Raw genomic sequence first — 27409 nt, forward strand, 5'->3', positions numbered from 1 at the left:
CATATAAAAATTGGTCTGTTGTGAAGAAGCAAAGGTTAAGGTGTCCGCAGTGATTGATGGTTGGTGGCATTATATTGCCTGATGATGAGAGGGCTGGCCTTTCTCCCCAAGGTGACGCCCATGATCTGGGTGATGGGGTTAGACTGAGGTTTGATTTATGACATGTCCATGCTCTTCCATGTCCATTCAACCAGCCCCCGGGAAGCCCTTGTGGCAGGTCCCATGCTAGGTTGTGGCGGAGGGGGGTCCAGACCCTGCTCCTGCATCCTGCACTCTCGGGCGGGCAGGTGGCTCCCTAGACGGTCAGTTCAACCACCCAACAGTAAGCTGCACAGTGCAGGGCTGTGTGAGGTCCTACAGGAGCCAAGAGGTGAGGGGGTTCTGCCTGGGAGGGAAGTTGGGAGAGGCCTCAGAAGGAAGGTGACTCCAGCCTCACTCAATGGATGACCATGAAGACACCAGGCTGCTCTCTCTTCCTGTGTTTTGGGGCTTACTATACAGCACAGTGGTTAAGGTTACAGATTTTGGAGCCAAATCACCCGGGTTCAAATCTGGGCTCTGCCATTTCTTGGCTGTGTGACCTTAAGCAAGTCACTTGCCCTCTGTGTACCTCAATTTCCTCATCTGTAGAAGAGGGATGATAACATTGTACATACTTCCCTGAGGGTGAAACACCAGGACAGTGCCTCTCTTGCTCACAACAGCCTCTACGTGAGGGCTTGTTATTATCGTTGAGGGTTCCCACCGCCACCAAAGGAATTCTCAAAGCGTGGACCCCTGGAGCCTCCTCCAGCTGCCACAACCACTGTGGAATTCCAGGGCCTCCAAGTGATCTCAGGGTCCCGGGGGGATGGGGGTTGTGTGAACTCACTGCACTGGAATGTGATTATCTTTCTCTTCCTATGATCTAGACCCATATCGCAAAGAAACAGATGCTTTTTGTTTATCAAATAATCATTTGAAAGGGAAAACAGGTTCTGTTGAGCCCTGGACTTTGCCTCTGTAATTTTGAACAGAGTACCTTAATTTTGTTAATAATAATATCTATCATTTATTAAAAGCTCCCCATGTGCCATGTGTTTAGCACGGTGCTAAACGTTTGATATGCATGGTTTGTTGAATTTCACTGAAGCCCCAAAGCAGGTATAATTAGTGTCGCTGTTCTGCAGGTGAGGCGGGCTTAGAGACCAGATAGCTAGAAGAGGGTGGAGCCAAGATGGAAACCCAGGTTTGTCCCCTTCCAAAGTCACTTTGCTTAACCTTTCTGCTTCTCTTTTGGGAAGAAAGGATTCCAGTTTCCCTCTCCTTTTTCAGTGTTGTTCTGCCTCTAAGGGACTGGTCCATGTGTGGTGTGCCCCCTTTCTCGCTGTTCAGGGTGGGGAAAGCCAAGACTGGTGGCCTTTGCAGTCATGTCCGAGCTCCACTGTCTACCTGTTAGCATTCGTCTGAAATGACAACATGGTGCTCAAGGAAAAGCCCCTGAAAGGGGGAGTCCTGCAAACCAACCCTTTAGAAAGTGACTAAATGGCACGAGACATTTCAAGGAGGTGGGGCCAGTTATTCCAGAAGTCACTGGGAACCTGGGGCTTAGAAACTTATGGCAACAGAAGGATAAAAGGAAAAGGAGAAAGTTCACAAAGAAAAAGGCTTGGGGATAGTAAGGGAGAGGGGATAAATGTTTAAAAGGGAATGGGGAGTGATAGAGAAGGAGACGGGATCTTAGAGGGGAGGGAAGCTTGGAGCTGGAGATTTCAAGCAGTCAGATAGTTGCTCAGTCCTGAGGATGTGAAAGGTGTCTTGTTGGGTGCTATTACCTCAGTGCACCAAGACGGACACATGGTAGGTGTTCTGTAATGATTACTCATAAAAGAATGTGGGCAGGAGTTTGGTAGGGTGGGCAACAAGCACTTAATGAGCACCTATTATGTGCTGTGTGCTTAATATGCTTTATCTCAGACAATCATCCTAACAATGCTGCAAGATAGGTGCTGTCCCCCATTTAAACAAGGGAAGCTAAGGTTCAGAGAGGTTAAATCACCTGCCCCTATTGGGCACAGAGCAGGTGATGAAAGTAGGTTTCCACCCATGGGGTATCTGACTTGAAAACCATGCTGTGTCTATGATATCTCACTCCATCTTCAATGTGTTAACAAACTGTTGTCATGAATAATGTGATCCCAAACAGTGTCACTTAACCCAGTTATAATGCATGTCTCCTTAAGGAAACCCTTAAATTAGGCTAATCATGGGCAACTTTCCAGAGAAGTGGAGGAATGTATTTTTGGTTAGATGAACCTTTCGGTACCTCTTTAAGGTGGCTGTGTGTCCTCCTACTCATGGGATCAGCCCTGAGGACAGGCCAGTGCCCACTTGTTGATTCACGCAAATATTTATTGATACCTACTATGTGTGGGATGATGGGCAAGTGCCTAATACAGAGACCAGCACATTGCAGGTCCTGAATAAATATGTGTTGAATGAAAGAATGAATGAACAAACAGATGAAGGCCCATGGGAGCTTGTCAAGTGACGTCTCACAGCCCAAAGTGCCAAGGAAGCCATCAAAATATTTCCACAGGGAAGATGCTGTGAAGGGCATAAATTGTCATAAATCATCCCTATCAGGTCCACACTGCAAAAGCAATCATATTTCCATTTAAAAAAATAGTTCTCTGTGATGTCAGCCACTAACCTGGGGTAACTGCAATGTGACCCCATAATTTTTGCTTATACGTTGGTTAAGATGTTCTTTCCCTGCCAGAAAATTTAGAGATTTTCTCTGAACTGTTATGTTACAAACCTCATTGTGTCCAAGGCATAAAATGCTCTAAAAGCAAGAAGGAAAGGAAAAGGTGAACATGCATGATACTTTTATGACTCACATAAAGAAAAGCAATAAAATTATTATTTTGTTGCAACGGTACAAACGATTTACTGCCATGGTTAGAGAATTTTTGATATAAAACTGCTCCAAGAAGATGATGGGATTATTTGGGTTTTGGAGTCTGGAAAATTGGTCCAGCCAGATCTTCCCCTGATCTCCCCCGGAGAAGAGCACGAGGTAGGAGGGCACCCGCTGTGCTGCAAAATCCCCCTTTTGCCAGCATATCCCAACAGGAGGGAAATGGATTGGGGCCTGCAGGGCTGACCCTCCTCTCTCTGGGCCAGTCTCGCATAGTAACGGGGCAGCTTCTGCTCAGGCATGGAAACCATCTCCCCAGAAACAACCTCGGCCTTTAGCTCTGAAATCCAGCATATTTCTAAACACCCAATAAACAGAGGCGAGGACCCCAGCCTGCCCACCCTTCCCGGGGCACCGCTTAAACAGCCTGTGTGGGGTCTGTGAGCCACTTTCGGGAACGTGGTTCTGGACCCTCGCGCAGGTTATTGTTGTTTGATTTCTCCAGCCACCTACAATGTCACGGTTTGATACCATAGCAAACTCCATAAAAGAAAGATGCCATGCAAAATGGTGAGAGTTGCTTGGAAGACCCTGGTTGGTTCAATGCAGTTAAATATCCACAAAACAGAATTCAAAATAAGGGGTGTAAGTTTTAAACCCTATTGAAGGAGATTTGATGATGAAAAGTTACTTGCTCATAAGTGAAAAATCACTAAATCTCCTCCATTCTAGGCTTGCTGTCCCATAAAATGGAGATTATATAGCATCTACTTGGTGAGGGTGGTGGAGGTTAGCAGCCTCGGCTTTGGTGACACCGTCAAATCCCAGTTCTGTTGCTTGCTGGCTGTTTCCTGGTCTGTAGAATGTGGGTGGATAGCTGTACCCACCTTGAAGTTTGAATGAGACAATGCATGTAAAGCGTAGCAGCTGGCATACAGCAAGTGCTCAATAAAGGGTAGGTAGTGCCATCATCTCAGCACCATTGTGATGATTGAGGTGAAATTATGCATGCAAATAGACTGTTAAATGAAGAATGTAAGTTCTTGGAGAGCAGGGAATCCATGCATCCCCTAGCATCTTACATAGAGGAGCAGTACAGTTTACATTGTTGCTTGAATGTTGAATAAATGAGTCATGATGACGATGATGTCATCCGTGCCCTCTGAAAGTAACTTAAATGCACCTCAGGGGGTTCCCTACAATCCAACTGAGTGATGTTTTGTTTTCTTTTGGCGCCACCCTCCAGGTCATTTCCCAGACCCTGTCCCCCACGTGGAACCAGATGCTGCTGTTCAGTGACCTGGTGCTGCACGGAGACCAGAGGGAGCTGCTGGAGTCCCCGCCCCACGTGGTGGTGGAGCTCTACGACAGCGACGCGGTGGTGAGGGTCCTGGGGGCAGCGCTGCCTGCACCTCGTTAAGAATGCCACATTGAACTAACTTACTTTATTTCAACATGGACTGATCAGGACCCTAGATGTGCCTGGAGGCGAACCTGACCTAGAAAAATGATGATTTACGGAACCAGGAAAACTAGTGATGATCAATTTCCTCACTAAAGAGTTTTCGTTTAGATTTCCCTTTAAATTGCAATTAAAATAGAATCTGGTTTACAAAATGACACCCTTCTTCAGGAATATGATACTCATGTACAGCAACTACAGCTGCCCCCATCCTGCAGCTAATTCCAGGTCTTAATGCCGTTTGACGTAAATGCCCATGCCTTTTGAAAACAGGAGGTTTTGACTCATCTCATCTGGCTGGGAATTGTCACAGACTCAGCCTTTATAACTGGGGCTTTTTGTTTTCTTGGTTATGTCTAAACTCTGCAACAACACATTCGTCTCCCTTTTTGTCATGATGAAAACCAAACCTCTTCTTCTCCAAAGATGTTTGTATTCTGAAAACTTGTGTAGATTTAATAGCTTACTGTAGAATTCAAAAATTACTAAGACATATATCCTTTGTCTTTTTCTGTTAATTACAAAGACTAAAAGGAATGGCAAAGGTTTATTTGTTTTCTTTGATGTCTTTACGTCCACAGGAGGTTATAGAAGCAAAAATATATTAAATACAACAGTTTTCCCAAGAAATTTTCCCAAAGCCTCCTTCCTCATCTGCTCAGGGTGCTCCTGGCAGCCCAGGCCTTGGTCCAGGGTCAGGTGGGAATTAGGATGTGAGAATCATAAAAGGTGAGCAGCAACATCACAGAGAATTAAGAGCATGTTAAGCCCACCATTAAGCCCAGAGAGGTCAAATACCATGTTCAAGGTCACAGCTAGCTGGTGGCAGAGCCAGGACTCGAACCCAGGTCTCCTGTGCCTGCTCCTTCCTATGCCTGTGGGTGTGGTTGGTGTGGCCATGTCCCTTAGAGACACACAACTGGTTCTCTGTGTCACTCCCTCTCTTGGGCCCTGTGTTCCCACGTATGTATTTATGGAATATGATTTTATTGTTCTACAAGCAGTACAGATTTTCTGTAGAGAAGGTCACAAAATGAAAACCTCAGTTTTGTTCCTAACAACATGCTTCCAATCCTAAGTACTTTTTGTTAATTGAAAACCACTCACAGCAATCAAGTATCCATGAAAGCTCCTTCTAAGCCAACTGGCTGGACTGAGCGGATTTCCCTTGGCTGCCCATTTGCTTTCCAGAACCTCGTCTAGATCCACACTCAGTGATGGTCTCCTGGACTCCACCCCAAGCCAAACCCTTCACAGAAAAATCAAGATTACATCCTTGAAATGTAGGAGAGAAAGGAAATAGGAACAGTTTCCACTTTTCTCCTTAAGAGCTATGTGTAGACAGGCAAAAGATTTCCTTCACACCTGTGGGCTGCAGCTAAACTGGGCCCACCATCTTACAGTGATCAGATGATTCAATTCTGACTCTACTTGGACCCAGCCTGGGGAAGAGGCAGGAGGTGGCTCCAGCAAACTGTTCTTAAAGAAACTTAAGGCCCATACACACACATACGAAGATACTTTGATATCCTCTTTTGCTACCAAGAAAAATTGGGCAAGCTTCCCTTAACTTAGACATACTGACCATGGATGATCACCACCACCATCATATAATGATGTACTGAGCACTTATTGTATACCTGTCACTGTGCAACTCACATAGATTATTAGATTTGGTCCTCTAGGCCCTATGGAACAGATATTATTTTTTTTTAATGCAATAGGTATTTTTTTTTTTTTACTTTATCAAAAAATTAAAAAAAAAAACTAATTCTAACAAAACAAAGGAATAAGAAAAACAAATAACCTAAAATAACTTCATTGCTTCCAACATGTCCCTACCATACCCCAAGAAAACTAACAAACCCTAACAAAACAAAGGAATAAGAAAAACAAATAACCTAAAGTAACTACATTGCTTCCAAAATGTGAACGGGTATTATTTTTATTTCTTTTTAAGGCATGAAGCTCAAAATGTTGAGTAAGTTGCCTAAGGCCACAGAGTTAGAAAGTAACGGATTGGGGACTCAAAACCTGGCTTTCCTGGACCCCAAGGCTCATGTTTCCAGCTGCACTGACACCCTGCCCTAGAGGTCCTTCAGAACATTTGATGCCACCTTTTTTATCCTTTTCTCCTTCATGTCTACCTTGTTTGGCCATTTTAACTTTATCCTGCTGAGCTCAACATGTTGAGGAGAGAGATGCTCCCTAAGGTGGATAGCCTTGGACCAGGGAGGCCCTAATACCCCAGGATGACTTCTTAGGGTTTCCCTGGGAGTCTGAAGGGATTCCAGTGCTCCCAAGCCTGTGGAAAGGGGTAAGAGGAGGGTGACAGAGGAAGAGTATGAGACGGTGGGCAAGAGGCAGACACTGATGTTGGCATTGTTGTGAAGATTATTTGCAAAATTGCACTGGCATGAGTCAGGACCAAGTAAGCTAATAATCGGGACAAAAGTTGATTTCTTTCTGTCTTAGGGGAAGCCAGAATATTTGGGTGCCACGGTGGCTGCCCCTGTTGTAAAGCTGGCGGACCAGGACTATGAGCCCCCGAGGCTGTCCTATCACCCCATCTTTTGTGGCAACCTCTCTGGAGGAGACCTCCTCGCCGTATTTGAACTTCTGCAAGTAAGTGAGCCAGAAGTGGCACCTGCTCCAGACATCTGTCTAGTCTGCCTGGTTGGAGAAGTGGCCTCACCAGACTTCAATGAAAGCCATGCCTTGCCCCTCTCTGCTCTCCCTTATCTGGAAGTGTCTTCTTCTGGGGATCTGGGAGGTGCCACTTAAGAACTCAGGTGACCTGAGCTATCCCCAGAGCCCCTATGTTACAAGTCTGAGTCCCAGGAGGAAAGATCCTTGTGGATTTGACCCACAATGCTTGAGCCTCCATATGTGAATTTAATTCCCTGAGCTCAATCCAGACCATGAGGAAATACCAAGAAGGAAGGGAGCAAACATTTGTGAGGCTCTTAACCATACACCCAGCGCTGTATTAGGGGCCTCACACACTCTTCATCACACCAGACCTCCCCTGATCCTGCTATGATGGGAATTATTATTCCCAACAGCTGCTTCCCGACAGCTGCCTTCATAGAGGAAGCACTGTGTAGCCTAAGAGATAAAATTCGTTAGGGTTTCATCAGGATGTCTTCTCACTTGATTACTTGTTCAAGAAGTAATTTGATCATCAGCATGACTTGCCTTAGCATTTGGGTCTCATACACACTGAGAAGAGTGAAGCTGGAAAATGCCTTTATTTGTTGCCAGCTGCTTTCAATTTTCATCTGTGGTGGGCTTACTTCAGCCTCTCCATCTCCATTATAGAATCACTTCCCCATCTCAGCAGAAGGATCTAGTATCTTGGTTCTTCTCTGCCCCAGACTGAATTCCTTGTCTTTCTTTCCCTTCCCTACCCAAGGTAGCTCACCTTTCAGCATATTACTCTCCACACAGTAGATGCCCGGTTTATGCAAGACGACTCCGAGTTCCCTGAGCTCACCACACAGATTTACTCCTCTGCTTTTTGTCGTGCTGATGTACCATCCTGAAATGTCTCCTCCTTCCCTACCCGAACCCACCCTACTTACCTATCCATGAAAATGTACATTATCAAAGCTCAGAACAAGAGATGCCTCATCCAGGAAGCTTTCTACATCCCCCCCTCAGTAAGAATTAAATGTTCTTTCTTCTTTCGTCCACAGCACTTTGTCTCTCTTCTTCAAATCAATTTCTCCTTTCTCCCTCTTTCTCTCTCTCTCTGTCTCTGTCTCTCTCTTTCACTGATCATTGCTTCCACCATCACATCTCTATCTGTGCCTCTGACCCTCCTGCCTCCCTCTTATAAGGACCCTTGTGATTACATTGATCCCACCCAGATAATCTGGGATCCTCTCTCCATATCAAGATTCTTAATCACATCTGCAAAGTCCTTTGTCACAGGTGCTGGGGGATTAGGATGAGGACATCCTGGGGCACAATTCATCTGCTGACCATGCTTCCTGACTCCTAGAAATGCCTCCTTACCTTTCTTCAGGGCTCGTGCACTGCACACCTCCAGAGGGTGCCATTTCCAATTGTGGTCTACGTGACTGGCTTCCCCTGGAGTTGTGCAGCATGCAGCCTTCATGGATTTATGTGGCAACTCTGTCTTCTTAGAATCCTCTCTTCCCTCTCTTTCACCTTTCTAGGGTTCCTTCCCTCACTATTGTGAATGCTCTTAGATTTTTTCATGTATTTTAATCTCCTTTGTATTTGTGGCATAGACCAAGGCAACCCTATTTCCTTCTTGTCTTTAAGTTTCTATTGGCTTGAAAAAATGAGACATTCTTCCTTCTAGCTTGGCACTCATTAAATCATCTCATTAGGGGTCTGAATTAGGTCATTGAAAGCTTCAGGCACCATCTCTGTCAGGGGTAAGGGGAGGAAAGCGTATTTTTAAGAATTTCCAGCAGATACCCGCCTAAGCCTGGGAGAGAAGCTCTTCAGGTCACCAACTTTATCATGGAGACCACTTGTCTCTCCTGGTATTTAGACCAGTGGCTCAGCACATTCTTGCTTCCTGCTGCCCTTCGAGTTCCTTCCCGGTGTTGTCTTATCTGCTGCAATGTTACCTCAGTGAAGATCTTCAGTCTCTTTCGGCTTTGCCACCATCTTACTTCGGCCCATTAGATTTCTTTTTGGACCTTTTTGTTTGCCTGAGTTAACAAAATTTTTTTTTTTTTTTGAAGATACCATTCCATTGTTTGATCTTATCTTGTTTTTGTTGAGAGGTTGGGTATCATTATTGTTCTTTAATAAGTGATCTTTGTTTTATCTTTTTTCCTCTTGTTTTTTTTTAAATTCAGTTTTATTGAGATATGTTGACATACCATACAGTCATCCGCAGTGTACAATCAGTTGTTCACAGTATCATCAGTTTTTGAACATTTTCATTATTCCAAAAAAAATAAAAATAAAAGTGAAAAAGAATACCTGAAACATGCCCCCCATCCCACTCTATGTTTCATTTAATTTTTGTCCCCATTTTTCTACTCATCTGTCCATACATTGGATAAAGGGAGTGTGAGCCACAAGGTTTTCACAAGCACATGGTCACACCGTGTAATCTACAGAGATATACAATTGTCTTCAAGAATCAAGGCTACTGGGTTGCAGTTCAACAGTTTCAGATATTTTGGACTAGCTATTCCAATACACTATAAACTACAAAGGGATATCTATATAGTGCTTAAGAATAACCTCCAGAATGACCTCTTGACTCCATTTGAAATCTCTCAGCCACTGAAACTTTATTTTGTTTCATTTTGCATCCCCCTGTTCGTCAAGAAGGCTTTCTCGATCCCTCTATGCTTTATTGTTTTTTAAGACATTTTTCTTTATCTTTGGCTTTTAGTAATTTTTCTATGTTGTACTAAAATGGGAATTTCTTTGTTTTTATCCTGTTTTGGGTTTGTAGACCTTCTTAAACTGTGGTTTGATGCTTTTAATTAGTTTTGGGAAATTCTCAGACATTACCTATTCAAATATAGCTTCTGTCCCATTCTATTCCTCCTCTTCTCTCTTCTCTCCTCACCTCTCCTCTTCTCTCATGTGACTCCAATTACATGTATGTTACAGCTTTGTACTGTGTGCTCTATGCCTCTCATGGTCTTTTCTGCATTTTGTAGCGTTTTGTATCTCTGAGCCTCATTCTGTAGGTCTTTAATAGTGGCCAGTCTTCCAGTTCATTAACTCTGCTTTTTCTTAAACCCATTCACTAGGTCTTCTTCCCAGTTTTTGTATTTCCAACCATAGAATTTCCATTTTTTCTTTTCTATTATAGTTTGCAGTTCTCCACTGAAATTTATTTATTTGAACAGATTAAGCATTTTCTTTTTAAAGTTCATATCTGATTATTACATTATCTGAATTCCCTCTGGGTGTGTTTCGCTGGTTTATTGTTTCTCTTGGTTTTTTAACATATCATCTTATCTCTTTGGTTATGTTTCATTGGGTGCTTGACATAGTGTATAAAAATGTATTCAGAAAATTTGAGCCTATCCTGATATTATTTTTCTCCAGAGAAGATTTAAATTTGCTTCTGAGGAAGCCTGGGGTACTAGCAATCCTGGATAATCTGTATCAACTAGAGATTTAGGTGATTTGAAGTTGTGTTTTAATCTTTGTAAAGGTCAGCCCATTTCCAGTTCACCTTTACTCCAGTTGATTTAATATGTTCCAGAAAGTGCTCTGCATGCTGTCTCAGCAATTCCTCACAGCCACCCTGTGTGTTCACTGTCATTGTCTTCATATAATAAATGATGGAACTGAGACTTAGAAGTATCGAGTGACTTTTCCAAGTTCACACAGCTTCTGAGTGATGGAGCACAAGCCTGGTCCCCTAACCCTGAATAAGAGGTCCCTGAATAGTAGATATAAAAGAAGTATAGACGATGGGCTGAGGAAGACAGAGAAAGGAGGAAGGCTTCTGAGTCAGTGACTTTTTTCAGCTGAATAGGGCCAGGACTAGGGTTATGCATGCCCCTGAGAGTGAGCAACTCTTTAAATTTTGCACCCTAAGTGCCTCACTTGCCTCATACTAGTTCTGACCCTGCAGCTGGGCCTCCTTTGAAAGCCTACTATTTTCTCTCCACTAGAATATTAGAGCACTCTAACTTTTGGACTTGCTTATTCTGCCCACCCCAACTCTTAACATTTTTTACCTTCATAATGATCTTTATTTTCCCTCAACCCATGTGCAGAGTAACTGCAAACCACGTGGTTTTATAGGCCAGAAGCCAACCCAGTCCACCATGAGAAAAGCTTTATCTTGCCTGGGAGCTAAGTCACCCGATCTCTACCATGCTGTGGGATTTCAGGTACTTTTGGAGCAAAGCCTCTTCAGGGTATTTCCCAAGCCAATTTTCCAGCAGCTCCAGGATAAGGAAACATATGGTGCTTTTAAAAAGCATACCCTGAGGCAGCCTCTTCTATGCCCCCATGACAGCTGTTTACCTTTAAAGCCGGAGGAGCAATTAGCTTTCCCAATGAGGCGATGTTTTGCAGACTGAATTGCTCACCTCTTCAATGCCAGGCAATATTGAGTGGGAGTCCTCATCATTTCCCTGCTCCTTTATCTGACTGGGCTCATCTGCAGCTTATCTCATGACTATTTGGCATTTGCAGTGTCTGCTCTTTTCTTTTCTGTGCTTTGTTATAATTAGCTTAACCACTTCTGCTGTTGCCAACTAGAGTATGTCTGTGGAAGAGACATGGTGATATGTTTGTGCTTTGCAGGTTTTGATGAGCAATTAGGCTTTTTCTAGCACATGGAGCGTGAGGAGCTAATGTGTCAGTCAGTCAATAAACATTTATCAAGAACCTGCTGTATATGGAGCATTGCTTGATGACTTGGTGAATGAAAATAAACAAAGGCTTTCTCTTGGCCAAATCTCAGGAAATCGTTCAGGAAGGAAAACAACCCCACTAAGAACTGTCTGCTTCAAAGCAATGTTTACTCGAATGCCTAACTCTAGAGGGGCTTTGGGTGTTATCTGGTCCCGTATCTGAGGCCCAGAGAGGACAAGTGTCTTGTGCAGGGTCACACAGCAGAACCCGATTTCCTGACTCATCCACAGATCACTCAGCCTATGCATCCACAGGACTTAGGGTCAGGGATAGCCTCTGAGGCCAGGATCAAATCAACAAAGACTACCTGAAAAACAGTTGTTTTGAGCCAGGGCTCAGAGGCACTGAGGGATAGCATACACAATGAGAAAAATCCTTTCCTTAGCAGACTCAGAGTCCTTTGCATGAGATTTCAATAAAGCGGAATGATTGTCTTCCAACAGTTTTGTTAACCCAAATCACAAATGAGATACCTTTCATCCTGGAGTTCTGCCTTTAAATGACTTCATTTTCTGTTTCACTGATTAAGATGTAGTCTCTGCTGTGACTTGAAACACGAATCTCTCTTGGCGGTCTTCATTAAGGTTTTTCTGGCAATCTTGACAAGTGGGAAGCAGGGGAATAGCTAAGGCTCAAAGGTTTGGTATCTGAGCTGAGCTCTTTCTCCATTCCACTTGTATATTTTCTGTATAATCTTGTCAGGTCATGAGAATTTATCTATATGTCTTTTTGTTCTCCCTTCTATACAATGACTTCCAAGAAAGGTGTCTTATTGACGTCTTGGCACATAAGTGCTCAATCAGTGTTGATTATCTTTGCTAACTAATGCATTTGTCCATAATAAATAAGTACATGTGGTAAAATGCATGGTTCTTGTTTCATTTCAAGCTGGAAATATCTTTGCTAACCTGATGAGGTGACAGTGTGGCCCTGTTGGTCTTCTTGCTGCTTCTCCCCGATCTTCTAACCAGCACTCGTTTTGTGTGGTAGGTCCCTGCATCCGGGCTTCAAGGGCTCCCTCCCATTGACCAGCCAGATGCCGCCCAGATCTACCCTGTTCCTGCCAACATCCGGCCAGTGCTGAGTAAATACCGAGTGGAGGTAGGGTGCCCAGAAGGCTCCGAGTTGTTCTTCAGGGTTAAAAGACTGCAGTCCTCCCTTCATTGCATGAGAGGCATGATGAGACCTAGCAACAAACCCCATCCAGCTCGCTCATGACCCAAGGGAGCCCTCGAGGAGGGTGGCTCTTTGCTGGAACATGTCTGAGTTTCCTACACCAAAGCCTGGGCAGACATGGGGGCTGCCCCTGGGTCCTTGAGTGACAGCTCTGCTGGTCCGCTCCTCAGGTTCTCTTCTGGGGAGTCCGAGAAATGAAGAAGGTGCAGCTCCTCTCGGTGGATCGTCCTCAGGTTCTCATTGAATGTGGGGGGAAAGGAGTCAAGTCCTGCGTGATCCAGAGCTACAAGAACAACCCAAACTTCAGCCTCCAGGCAGATGCTTTTGAAGTGGTACGAGCCGCCAGCTCTCCCACCTATCATGTCCTTTTCTTTCCATGATGGCAGCCATTCTTTCATTAACTTGGCTTGGGAAGATATTTTAGAGTTTCAGATATCTGCTGCCTATAAGAAAGGGTGATGTAATTTATTGAAAACCATAATTTCAGAATGGGGTAAAATAGATTTTTGTTTTGTAGTTTTGTTTGTTGTTTAGTTTTGCTTTGCTCTATTTTTGAAGGTTCCAAGTGCAGATCACACAGTAAATCAAAGCAGGTTGGCAAAATAATACCTAGAAAAGTGGTTCCCAGAATGTGTTTCCAGTTCAGCAGCGTCACCTGGGAACTTGTTAGAAATGCAAATTCTCAGGCCCTCCCCCAGTTCTACTGAATCAGAAACTGTTGGGAGTGGGGCCCAAAATCTCTGAGATCTATATGAGGTGATTCTCTTACACTCTAAATGTTGAGGACCACTAGCCTAGAAGTTACCCTAAGGAGACTTCTTTTAGTGATTAGATGAAGTTCTTTGTCCTTAGCATGGCAGTAGTTTACATGTAAACATATGCTTCTGAAGCGAGGTATTGGGGGCACCTGTACTTTTGTTTACTTCAACATCTCAACCATTCCTCAGAATACTTTTTGTGCTTTGATTTGGAACTAACTATAAAGAAAAAGTTTGTTTTGTCCAACCCATTCAGCTGCAAAGGACACATTCTAAGGTAATGAAGACTAGAATTAAAGAATGTGCAGCGCTTGCAAACCTTTCACACCGGGCTTCACTGAGTCTCAGGGACCACCGAGGGAAACAGGTGGGCAGGCCCTGGCCCTGACCCCAGCTCCATTTAAAAAAAAAAATTGTATGCGTTTTTTAAATTGTAAACTTTAGTGTGTATACGTAACAGTGATAACTTTCAAACTATGATTTAACAGGTAGTCAGAGAGCAAATTTCAAAGAATATTATGGGTTACAGTTCCACAATTTCAGTTCTTTCCTTATTGTGAAATATAGGATATATATAGAAAGGGGAAAACTTTCAAAGCACAATTCAAGGAATAACTAGAGAGCAAATTTCAAAGAATATTATAGGTTACAGTTCCACCATTTCAGTTATTTCCTTCTAGCTATTCTAATACCCTAGCATCTAAAAAATATGCATATATATTTATATAAAGTTTCAGTATTCATAATCCCTTGTAAATCCTATCTTGTCTGTTGCTACCCCTTCCTCTTGTTTAATCACTTTCTCGAACTTCAGGGGTGTCTAGGCAGTGAGCACCCTAACTTGCTTATATTGAAGGGGAGTGTCAACAGGACAGGGAAGGGGGCTGCCTCTGGTTGTTGTTCTTAAAGAGGCTGTTGCCTCTGGGTTTTAGGACTTGTCTGGCATAGGAACACTTCCAGCTCCATTTTTAGTGGCTCAACTGTCATTTGTTTCACATATTAGGCCTGGGAAAACTGTCATTTGAGGTAAGGATTCTGCTGGTCAATAAGGAAAACATAAGAGATTTCAAAACGACTTCCATAGAGAATTTGGAAGGGTACCATTTTGTAATTTAAACCTGAGTTGAATTGTTAGTAAGCCATCCTTCCTATTTTGGATAATTATTCCCTGGGTCTGGAGGATAATGAAGACCTCTCCAAAGCTTTGGCAAACTCCAGGGGTGGCCTGGAGAAGGAGGTGACTCTGAAGTAGTTGAACTGGATCGAATGATGGCAAGGCAGGGACAAAGGGAGGATGGGTGTGTGGCAGGCTTTGGTTCTGGCCCACAGGCAGGTCGCCCCAAGCAGTGCCCCCACTTTCCTCCTCCTCTCCCCCCAGGAGCTGCCCGAGAATGAGCTTCTGCACCCACCCCTGAGCATCTGCGTGGTGGACTGGAGAGCTTTCGGCAGGAGCACACTCGTGGGCACCTACACCATCAACTGCTTGAAGCAGTTCCTGTGCAAATCCAAGGAGCCCCCCACTCTCATCTCACAGGTGGATGGAATCCAGGTTGAGCCAGGTAGGAGGCTCTTCCTGGGTCCTGGAGCTACAGACAGTAAGGCGGCAGCACCTGCACTGTGTCTGCTATGGGAGCTGGCATGAGAAAGGTCCCCCAGAGCCAAATGGATCTTTCTGAGAATTTGCTCCTGCAGGTTTCTCTGCCTTCTTTAGCTGGCAGACTCTTACTTTAAGACTCAAGTCAGGGTCAACTCTTCTAAGAAGGCTTCCTTGACTATTAAGCTCCTCCTGCCTCTACTCCTTGACATTTTACTTGGCTTTGTGCTTCAGGTTATTCTATTTTGGTTGGTTTTGCATGTCAGGTGCAGAGAGTTGAGTTAGTTGCTCTTCTCAATTCATGCTCACCTGTTAACGTTGATGTGTTCAAGGCATCTCTCTTATTATATCCACCTCCCACCCCCAGGCCTTGTTCCCTGTCCTTAATCTGAATCCCTTCTCCACTGTAGATCCCAAGCCACCAATCCTTGTAAAATATGTGTTGCTCTCTTGTGTATGTGTGTGTTTAATCTGCATAAAAGGTACCAGTCTACACCAGCCTATACTCCTACCAGCAGTGCATCCAGAGCACCATTTTCCTCCTCTTCAACAGCACCTACTACTGTCCAACTTTCTGGGGTTTTGTTTCTGCTTGGTTTGGGTTTTGGGTTTTGCCACTCTGATGGATGTGAAGTAGCATCTCACTTTTATTTTAGCTTGAATTTCTCTGATTATTAGTGATTTTGCACAACTCTTCATATCTTGGTTGTCAATCTTGATGTTTTCCTTCTCTGATTTGCTTGTTCATATCCTTTGCCCATATTTGGTGTTTCCTTTAATTTTCTTTTTGATTCATGAGTTCTTTGTATAATCTAGAGGTTAACACCTTGTAGATTGTAGATGTTGCTTTTATCTTTTCCTAGTCTGATGACTGCTAACCTTGTCTGTGATCTCCATCTTTGAGCAGAACTTAATTTTGAGGTAATCAGATCCATCCATGTTTTAAACTCTGTGGTTTGTACTTTAAGGGACTTGTCAAAGAAACTTTTTCTCACCCATAAGTCACAATGGTATTATCTTACATTTTCTTCTATTAGCCTTATAGTTTTACCTTTCAAGTTAGATCTGGTTTAAGGTAGGGATCCGGCGGCATTTTTGTCCATATTGCAAACCACTGTTTCCCTAAAGAGTCTACTAACCACCATTAATTTCCACATTGATTTGTACTGCTGACTTTCTCATAAATCAAGTTGCTGTACATCCCTGGCATATTTCTGAGCCTTCTATTCTGTCCTACTGGTTTCTCTGTCTCTGTGCTCCACACAGAACAGATGCCTATAGGTGTTTGTTGGGTTGAATTCACTGTAGAGAAGTCAACAGCTGGCAGAGGGAGGACAAACTCTGGAGGCCATGGCAGCCATGGAGTCTCCAGATTGGGAGATGTCCATAAGTACTGAATCCCACAGCACAAAATGGAGAGAAGAGGATCCTTGACAAGAAAGGACACTTTTGTGACCTTTGTTTTGGATCAACAGCCCAGTTAAGAATCTCATGGAAACCAGAAACATAACTTCCACTCCCTGCCAAGCACATGTAATCTTATGCCTAGAGTTCTGCCTGTACTTGGGCAGTTCACAGACTTCTGGAGCCTCCAAGGGCTCCCGAGTTAATACACCAGAAGACAACCAACACAGAGGACCTGTGCCCTTAACCTTGATTTGCATGATCCCAATGACCACGATTGATTAAAATTAAGCTGAGGAGGCAATACACAGAACAACCATTTATTGGTTATTTGTTATGCACTTGTCACCTTTTATTATGATCTCATTTAATCTCCTGGTGAGAAGGATGTGCTTATTGCCATTTTATAAATAAGAAAAGTGAGATTCAGAGATATTAGGAACTTTCTGGATTTGAACTCTTGAACTAATTCCCAGTATTGGGCCCCTGAAATGCTCACCCTGCACTGCAGCCTTGTTCCCTGACTGCCTGACCTGACTTACTTTCCTTTCAACTATTTCAGATTCGCTGATAGCCACCGAGTCCCCCGGGCCCCTCAGCTCGTCCCCGGAGCCCCGGGCGGATCACATCTATGTGGATATCGAGGCGCCACCCACAGTGCTGGCTGCCTCTGCCCAGGCCCAGCCCGCCGGCCTGGCTGACGTTCCGGACTCGTCCCCCATGCTGGAGCCCGAACTCAAATCAGCAGCTCCTAAGCCATCGAAAGATGGGAAGGCTAAGGTCAGAATGAGATTCTTTCTTCATATTTACAAGGGCCCCTTGTGCTCACACTAGAGGCTCTACATACTGATTCTCCCACCCACTAGCTGTGTGATCTTGGGCAAGCAGCTTCACATTTCCAAGCATCAGTTTCCGCATCTGTAAAAATGGATAATAATCCACCTTCACAGCATTGTTGCCGGAGCAGATAAGTCAGTGTGTGTGGGGTTAAAATGCTAGTCAAATGTGATGATAATATTTAATTGAAAAGAAACTCTCCTTGATTCTTTAGCTGGGGAGATGATTGATTCTTCGCCCAGAGCTCTTCCACAAATATTGAGAACCTGCTTTACGCAAGGTCATGTGAGACCAAAAGGATGTGTCTTCTGGATTCCAAAGAGGTGTAAGGCACCTTATCCTCAGTTAGCTAAGCTTCTGGAAGGGGATATGGACAAGTACACAAAAAACCATAAAACAAGGATATAATGAATTGTTTCTGAGTAGTAAATTTGAGTATAGAATCTTGGTTTATCAACTGACGTAAAGGAGAAGGGACTTTTGAGAAAATCCTAAGGAATTGCTTACCCAGGGAATGGTAAGGGCCAAAATAAAAAAAAAACAGAGTAAGATAAATTCAGGGATATTCGCTCGGTCTGTTCCCAGCTCATCCATGCTCTGTGTGACCCTCCGTGACCCCCCACCATGCTCTCTCCATCCCTCCAGCTCCGCACTTGCCACTTTGTGTTGGAATTCTCAGTTTAAGTGTTTGTTGGCCCCATGAAACTGTGAGCTCCACCAGGTCGGGACTGACTTCTTGTCATCTCTGTACACCCTGCCCTCAGCAGTGCCTGGCACTTAGTAGGTACTCAACAGATGCCTGGGGGAGTGAGTAGATGATGGGTGCAGGACGAGTCTTGCCTGTACAGCCTCCAGTGGGACAACTGTCTTCTGCCCCGAATGCCTCCTTTCTGTCCTGTGTGTATCCTTGCCTCTCCTGCCACTGCCACCCCTCCTGCCCCTCACTTAGGTTATGGGTGCCATTTTTTTGCACCTGCTAAAATCAGAAGGATGCTGTATTAGTTAGGGTTCTTTAGGCAAACAGAATCAACAAGAGTTATCTATAAATATAAGATTTTATAAAAGTGTCTCACAAACTGTGGGTATGCACGAGTCCAAATTCCTTAGGGCAGGCAGCAAACTGGCGACTCCAGTGAAGATGTTCAATGAACTCCTCAGGCAGTGAACTGGCAACTTTGATGAACGTGTTCGATGAACTCCTCAGGAAACGAACTGGCAACTTTGATGAACTCCTCAGGAAGTGCTTCACTGGTTAGCCGAAGAAGTGAAGGTCCTCTATCTGTCTCCCTCAAAAGTCTTCAACTGATTGGATTAAATCCAGCTGATTGCATTCTCTCATTGTGGAAGACACACCCTTTGTTGATGTCATCAGTCACAGCTGCAGCCAATTGACTGATGATTTAATAAACCAGCCTTCTGGTTCATTAACCAGCCACAAATGTCCTTGCAATAATGGTTAGGCCAGTGCTTGCTTGACCAGACACCTAGACACCATCACCTGGCCAAGATGACACATGAACCTAACCATCACAGATGCCAAAGGGGCTTTGCCTACATTCTTTCACTTAATCCACACAACAGGGAAGTGGGCAGGCATTACTGTCCTAGTTGAGGAAACTGAGAATCACAAAAGCTATTAGGTTCATTTAATGTACAGTGAACGATGTGCTGTGGTTTATGACCCAGGTCTGTCAGAAGCTAATGCCGTCTCCACTATATTGCATTGTGTCTTACAGCCTGGTACCTCATCTGCATGCCTGTCTCCTCTAAGGAACTGTACGCTTCCCAAATGTGGGGATTGTGTCTAACTCCCTTACATCCCTAGTGTCAAATGCAGTACCTGACTTCTGCTCAATAAATGTTTGCTGAATGAATGAATGAATGGATTGTTACACTTTCATCTATTCAAGTGATACAGAAAGCTGCTACTAAAACCCAATACCTCCACCTACTTCCCTGGGGGCCCCTATATGTTCTCTTCCTCGTAACTGATCGGCCACCAGCAGGCAGCTCCATGAGGCCTTAACTAATAACCCCTCCTTTGTCCCTTGCCAGGATGCCAGGACACCTTCCCGGAGGTCCACGAAAAGGAGGAAGAGGACCATAGCTGATGAGTCTGCTGAAAACGTCATTGACTGGTGGTCTAAGTATTATGCCTCCCTGAAGAAAGCACAGAAGGTAGCGTGTCCCCTGGCCATGAGAGCCAAGGGCCTCAATAAGAAAACACGGCACCCTCTACCTCCCCAAATCCCCCATTCTCCCTCTTTTAAATTCCACTCAACCAAGGCCCTAGTCAGGTGTGGTCCTGTTAATTGCAGTGAGACAAAAAGCCTGGGAGGACCAGGGACCTGGATTTACAAAGTTCTGGTGGGAGCTGTTCTAGGACATGGATTCTTTTATAAAGGCTGGAAGAAAGTTCAGTCCAACATGGTATCTGGAGGATGTGCTCACCATTCAGATTCAGGGAGGTCCATCAAGGAGAGATGGGGTGTCTGGACAGGTGAGCATCAGCGAGGGGGTCCTCAGGCACACCTGAAGATTCCTAGGTTGAATGCCCAGGTCTCCAGCACAGTTCTAAGTTCAGATGGGTAACAATCAAAGTAAAGACAAAGGTCTTGGCTTTAGAAAGTGGGAATGCTTGACAGGTCCCCAGGGCAGGGAGTCATGCACAGGAAAGAAGAAAGGGATCAAGTTATGAAACTGTAGACCCAGTGGAGAGCAGGCCTGGAGATTCAGGTGAAAGCTCAGTGACTGAATTTGGCAAGACTTCTCATCCCCAGGTAAACAAAGAAAAGGAAGACTAGTCAGATGTTATCACATTTAATTGAATAGAAACGTCTAACTCTTTAATTTTGTAAGACTGTGGTTTCTTCAATTGGGACTGCTTCCCAAATATTGAAGTATAGTTAAATAAATAAACGAAATATTAGTCCCTACTCCAAGTTCCTTTCCTTTGCCGCAGAGAACACTGCCACTTCCAGTGAGCAATCCGTCCTTAGCCCTTTCTCTGCTAACTGCTCCCTGCCTGGTACAGACCCAACGAACCAGCAGGTGAAACTCACAGTGCAGGCTGGGTGGTGTTCCAAGGAAGTGGAGAAAGAGTGGGAAAGAGGGTGCTTTTCTAGAGTCTGAGAGCAACCTGCACTTGGAGGTCAAGGAAGTCTACCACAGGGATCCTCTCACTGCATTTCTGTCGCAGGTACTTGCAGTGAGGCTTCATTCTGGCGGCTACAGGGAGGGTAGTTTGAATGCTCTTTTAAAATGGCATCTCAGAATGCAGACGACTGAGGTAATTGAATTAGAACTGTTAGCAATCAGGATTAATAAATTAGGCATGACAGTGTCAGCAGTCTTATCTCCCTCTTTTCTCAAAAGGCCAAGGAGAGCAATTCCAAGGACAAAAAAGGAAATCCAGGTAAGTAGCTGTTCCAGGGATGTTTGGACATAAAATAGGACCATTTTCATGAGAAAATTGTAAAATGGAAGAAATGGGGAGGTATATCAAAACTCAACACCCTCATTTCTCAAGTGAGGAAACAATCTCAAGAAGATGACGAGACTTTAAAAAGATCATGTAGCTGGTGTGAACTGGACTGGGACCAGATCCCAGGTCTCCTGATTCCGGTTCAGTGCTGGAATTGACCTTTGGCTCATGTCCCTACATTAATTGTCTTAATATAGAAACAGTGTAGGAAAAATAGGAGCAAGGTGGGATGACAGGCCAAAATCAACATGATAAACTTTATTAGGGGTGAGTACAAAGACCTGGGATTAGGTTCCAAAACTTAGTTTAAGAAGTCAAGTAACTTGCCCAAGATTACACAATTAGAAAACAGTAGGGCCAGAAGTCCATCTCAGGCTGTTTGACTCCAGAGCCTGCTCCTAAAAAATTAGTGAGTAACCTCACTACCTATGTACGTGACTTTGTGCAGGTCCCTTAACATATTTGTACTTCAGGTTGTTGAACTAGATGATTTGCAACTTCCTGAACAGTATCTGATCGGAGATATACAACTTTGGAGTCAATCAAACCTAGGTGCGTTCTTTACTAGTTGGGTGACTTTGGGCAAATTACTTGCCCTCTCTCTGCCTGGTTTGCCATGTTCTTAGGTAGGCTGGGACAGGCCCCACATCAGCCAGCCCCAGAGATCCATTTATGTTGCATGTGTGAGTGGCATTCCCTGGAGTCGTATAGTGCCTTGTCTGTAGGACTCTAAGTAGTGACCCTACACCAAAATGTTACTATTTCTTTTCAAAAAGGAAGTTCATGACACACATCAGAGTGAAGGGAAAGAGGAGCTTGGCTTTGTTCCTTCTTATCTCAATAGCCGTGAGAAGTCTAACAGTTTCTACTGAATATCCACAGAGGCTAAGACAGACCAGGTAGTGGTCAATATGGAAGAGGGCCCAAAGAAGAAGAAAGACAAAATGCTCAAGAAGAAACTTAAAGAAGATGAAATCCCCAACCTGGCCGTCTTAAAGGTGTGTGGACGCAGTCATCTCAGTTGTCGGGGAGGTGGGAAGCTCAAAGAGGGGGTCCTGTTGGAGCTTCTGTCACACTTAGTAATGACTCTGTGGGAACTAACTTACTTTATCTTCACTGTAATCATTGATGCAGAGAATAAACAGCACTTTAACAAGCATGTAAACAAAGACAATGGTGCTTGCTAATTTTTCATGTTTTACATTCTTATATAATAAAGAGCATAACATAATTGTTTACAGTGTGTACATTCTCCTTGGTTTACCTCTTGAAGCTTGACACCATCCTGCAGATGCTTACACGCTCAAAATAGCAGGAGTTTTCATTCTACAATCTATTCTGTCAGATCAATCTTAATATTAGCCAGAGGCTATTAGCTAGAGACATATTTATGGATATGAGTATTAGGAGTATGAAAATTGTGTTATCTAGATAAGCAAACTGCATAAGTAATTTGGATAGGAAATTTGAATAAGTAATTTAATTATATAACCAAACCTAAAACTCAATTCACTTTTGCATTTCTCAAGTGTTTATATAATTTCCCGCTTGGAAAATTCATGTCTATTTGCTTAAAAATAAAAACAAATATTCCATCACTTTATATATGTTAAGAATTAGATGCTTCATAAACATTTATTGATTTGAATTTCCTCAAAATGTTTTAGTCTGTATCCAGCAACCAATGTCATCAATTAACTATAGAAAGCTTGTCATATTATATTTTTAAAGTTTTGGTTTGGTTACACTTCTTGGAATTTTGAAATTAATTTAAAAAGTTTTATATTTTTCAGAATAGTAGTTAGGTCTAGGAATGCTGAGCCAATCATCTTTTGTGTTTTGCCAAAGATAAATTAACACTAGACTTTTAGATTTTTCCAAGGGGCCTGTTGCAAGGCTGTTTTTGGAGAACCTTGGCATTTCTCATTAAATCAGTCCCTGACTTTCCTTCATATGAGCTCAAACTTCTCCCTTCTCCCTAAAGATATATGATGGTGATCTCGAGAGTGAATTCAACAATTTCCAAGACTGGGTAAAAACCTTTGAGCTCTTCAGAGGCAAATCTATGGAAGATGACCATGGCCTTGATGGAGACCGAGTCATAGGAAAGTTTAAGGTAGGTTCCATTGTTAAGCATTTCATTTGTCTCTCCCTGCCCATAAACATCAGCCATGGCTCAATTCTGTTTATGGGATTGTGGTATGGGGTGGGTGTAAGGAAACTCCTTAATCTTTACCCAAGACCCTCTCTAGAGCTCCACAAGACCTAGCCCCAGTCTTTTGAGATATTTCTAGGGCCACTGAAGTGGGTTGGAGCTCAGTCTGGTGGAATAAAAGGGAGACAGAGTCATTACCTGAAAGGACCACTGAATTTCACTTTTCTTGCCCCACATAGACTGTGCCCTTACCTCCCACTTCTGATATCCCAAATATATGATTTATGCAAAACCTATCAGTTGGGTGGTTAAACTAATTAAACAGCACAACCCCCTCATCTAGTAGACCTATGGTGTCAGCCTCACGAAATAGCAGCTAACATTTGCTGTGAACCTACTGCACACAGGGCCCTTTAGATGCAGTGGGTCATGTGGGAAATAGCATGGGCATTGCAGTTTCACCCCTCTAGATTTAAATCCTAGTTGTAGTGCTTACTTGTACCACATCTGGAAATGGGATACTTTTGTAAGGATCAAATGAGATAATGGTGGAAAGCTCTAGCACAGCATCCGGGCATGTAAAAGCCCCTCAGTATCCCACTTGATGGTCCTGGTCATGCCCCTCGCGTAACAGTCCATGAAGAAGCCCAGATGCAAACATGTTACATGAATCTGCCCAAGGGCAATTAGCTGGCAAGCGTAGCACCAACCCAGGTTGGGGTCCAGCCTGTGCACATTTCCCCAGTGCTGTGGCCTGCATGGTTTTGGTGGGGCATATAACTGTCTCGTTTCAGTGGGTTGCCCTTGGTTGTTCTAGGGTTCCTTCTGCATCTACAAAAGCCCTGAGGATTCCAGCACCGAGGACCGCGGGCAACTGAGGATCCAGCAAGGAATTCCACCCAATCACCCCATCAAAGTCCTGATCAGGGTGTACATTGTCGCGGTGAGCCATCCTTGTTTGCGCTGATGGGGCATGGAGTTTAGATGGTAACATGGACATTTCCCGGTTGGCAGGGTAAATACTTCCCAGGTAGCTTTATTTGCCTTCTGCAGTTGCCCGATGGCTGGGAAAGAAAACAAATAGGACTGAAGCAGGAAGCTCACAGGCAAGACAGTGAAAGGGAAAAGACTGGGTAGGTCAGGGCAGCTGCCATTGTGAACCCCCTCCCTCACAGCTATAGCTCTTGTTTTAGTTTCAAGCTGCTAAAACAAATACCATACAATGGGTTTGCTTAAGCAATGGAAATTTATTGGCTCCCGTTTTGAAGCTAGAAGTTCAAAACCAAAGCATCAGCAAGGCAATGCTTTCCTCCCAAGACCGTGGTGTTCTGGGGCTGGCTGCCGGTGATACTTGGTCCTTGGCTTTTCTGTCACATGACATTGCACATGGCGGCCTCTCCTGGCTTCTCTCTGTGTCTGACCTTCACTCGGCCTACAAAGGACTCCAGTAGTCTGCATTAAAGCCCAGTCTGACTCGGGGGCCGCACGTTAACTGAAGTAACATCTTGAAGAGATTTTATTTACAGTAGGTCTGCACCCACTAGAATGTAGGTCAAGACACTGTCCAAACTGGGGTACACAATTCAATTTACCACACCTCTGCAGTGTTGCAATTAGAAATTTCATTTCATATGTATTGCCAAGCAAGATGTCATCACCACTAGGCTTCTCTCTTTCTGATAATGAGTATGAAACCTTAATCAGGAAACTTTTTGGCTGATTGCCGGGAATTTCAAGGCTAAGTCTGATGTTCAATCAAAGCAACTATATGAACTTTAATGGCTCATGTATTTGTTTCCATCTCCTGACCTTGGTCTTGATTTTAATAATTGTATTTGATTGTAGTAATGATATTTTGCTCTTTGCTTAAATTTCCTACATCCATTTTTGGAAACATAAATTAAATAAAACATAAAATATAGATGAATTATTCCGTAATACTCAAAGGAGAACTAAATGTTCTCTTTCCGTTATGCAGTACTTGTGTTTCCTTCACCGTCATCATCATCTTCACCAATTACCATGTGCCAGGTGTGTTCTAATCTTTAAGGATTCTGTGATTAAATGGACACAGCCTCTACCCTTAAGGAAGTCATAATCTAGTTGGAAAGGTTAGAGGTACTTGTAAAGAATCAGTGACAATGCAAGGTAGTCTATATTAAACATCTGTCCACAGAATAATTGAGATGAGCCTTTCCAAAAATTTGTTCTGGAAGTCACTCTTGTCTTGGGAGATAATTAATAGACATTCCTTAGGAAAAGATCTGTGTGTTAAGATAAATTCAAGAAATGCTGCATATAATGTTAATTTCCCTTCTCCAAAATCCCCGAGAGTCACAAAGCTCACTAGCACATTCAAGGCTCTGAGAACTCCTGAGGCAAAGAAACCTATTTAATTGTTGAATCCTTAATAGTAATTTTTAAACCTATTCCCTCCCCTCCCCCAAAGAAAAACCTGCAGAACTAATGTTTGATGGGACACAGTTTAGGGAATCCAGAATCAGAGTAATGAACAGTAGAAAGGAGAAGAAAGAATTTCTTTGGACTACAGAGATTGGGGAAAGTTTTGTCCCCTTATTCACTTACTCATTCAGCAGATCTTGACTGCACCCCTTTTATGTGTCCAGTATCCCCTAGACAAAGGTCAAGGATGAAAATCAGGAACCTGCTCACAGAGCAAGGAGGGCTTGGGGCTGGAACTTGAGGACTGGAAGGCCTTGACCAAAAGCGGGGCATGCTTGGGTAGGGGAGAGTAGGATAAATTCACCAGTGTTACGGACAGTCAGTATTTTCATTGGCATTCCTGAAGGGCTAATAAATGTGTGGTTTGTTCCTTCACACTAAGATTTAAAAACATAAACAAGAAGTTCATTCAAAAATCTTTTGAATTTAAAACAAAGAAAATCATACTACCTAAAAATTGCTTAATGAAAGAAATCAAACCGCTCTACCTCTGAAATTCCATCCCCAGAAATGACTTACTTTTCCTATGCTTATGCAAATACATCAATGAGAATAAGTATGAAAATAAACAAAGAAACACATAAATAAATGGGATGAGTGTCAGAGATCACTGCTATGCAGATAATTAAAACTGGGTGGTGTGATAGAGTAAAGGGAGAAACAGCTACTTTGGATTGTGTTTCTACCCAAATAATTGACATGTAGGTTGTTTACAATTTTTGGCTATCAAATGATACTCTAATGAGCATCCTTAAAAATACAGCTTTATATGTTTATGCCCTTCTTTCTGTAGGTTAGAATCCTAGAAATGGGATTGCTTCTTACTCAGCTTTCGTCTCTGTAGAGTTTCTCCATCTTTTCAGTACCATCGCTCACCAGCCCCCTACCCTGGCCTTTACTTAGAAAGTGCTTGCCTTTGATGGATAGTTTAAGACCCAGCTTCTCTGGAATCAGACTTCACTCTCAGAAGCAGATCTCCACTCAACTGGCCAGAACTGAATGCATGACTGCCAGGGTCATGGGTTCCAAGACCATTCGATCTGGGAGGGGCACTCAGGGTCCACCCAGGATTTCTCAGATCACACGACTAGTTAGATCTAGACCAGAACTTAAACTCATGACTTCCACTCCTGACCCGGCATATTCCTCATTACACTGTGCCTTTCTCTGGGGTGATGACTCCAGAGAAAGTCAAATTTGGGCAAAGCCGATAACTTTTCTTTTAACAGCAAAATGGGGAGGCTAAAGCAGTGGTTCTTAACTCTGGCTGCATGCTGGAATCATCTGCGGAGCATTGAAAAATCCCAGTGCCCAGGGCCAGCTTAATCAGAATATCTGGGGAAGGGCCCCAGGCCCCAGTATGTTTTAAAGCTCCCAGTGTGCAGGCAGCATGGAGAACTGCTGGAATAAAGGGATTTTCTTTCTCCTGCCCAGGCATTTAATCTCAGCCCAGCTGACCCAGATGGCAAATCAGATCCCTACATTGTGGTCAAGCTTGGCAAAACCGAAATCAAAGACCGGGACAAATACATCCCCAAACAACTGAACCCAGTGTTTGGAAGGTCAGTGGCCACCTGGGCTGCCTCATGTCATCCTTTCCCTGTCTGCTTCTGCTGTGTTTCTGAGACGTGTGTGTGTGTGTGTGTGTGTGTGTGTGTGTGTGTGTGTGTGTGTGTGTGTTTCTGGGTAAACGATGACATGAGGTTAAATGCTCACTTCCACTCTTAATAACAGCCAACCAAACCTACATTGATGAAGAAGGGCTGAATCCTCTCCTTGGTCCCCTCAGGA

General features: G+C 43.7%; 1 protein-coding gene across 2 annotated transcripts in view; it reads left to right on the forward strand.

Moving 5' to 3' along the window:
• FER1L6 (fer-1 like family member 6) overlaps positions 1-27409 on the forward strand; it is a 156113-nt gene that overhangs the window by 94879 nt on the left and 33825 nt on the right. For both annotated transcript variants that reach the window (XM_037803393.1, XM_037803394.1), the window contains exons 21-32: positions 4149-4283; positions 6840-6989; positions 12738-12848; positions 13094-13255; positions 15060-15240; positions 17242-17459; positions 19572-19694; positions 20892-20931; positions 21883-21998; positions 22985-23116; positions 23973-24098; positions 27053-27180. In XM_037803393.1, the coding sequence (XP_037659321.1) occupies positions 4149-4283; positions 6840-6989; positions 12738-12848; positions 13094-13255; positions 15060-15240; positions 17242-17459; positions 19572-19694; positions 20892-20931; positions 21883-21998; positions 22985-23116; positions 23973-24098; positions 27053-27180 (1622 nt within the window). The remainder of the gene's footprint in view (positions 1-4148; positions 4284-6839; positions 6990-12737; positions 12849-13093; positions 13256-15059; positions 15241-17241; positions 17460-19571; positions 19695-20891; positions 20932-21882; positions 21999-22984; positions 23117-23972; positions 24099-27052; positions 27181-27409) is intronic.

The sequence above is a fragment of the Choloepus didactylus genome, chromosome 14 (genome assembly GCF_015220235.1).
Source record: "Choloepus didactylus isolate mChoDid1 chromosome 14, mChoDid1.pri, whole genome shotgun sequence".
In the NCBI taxonomy this organism is placed as follows: Eukaryota; Metazoa; Chordata; class Mammalia; order Pilosa; family Megalonychidae; genus Choloepus; species Choloepus didactylus.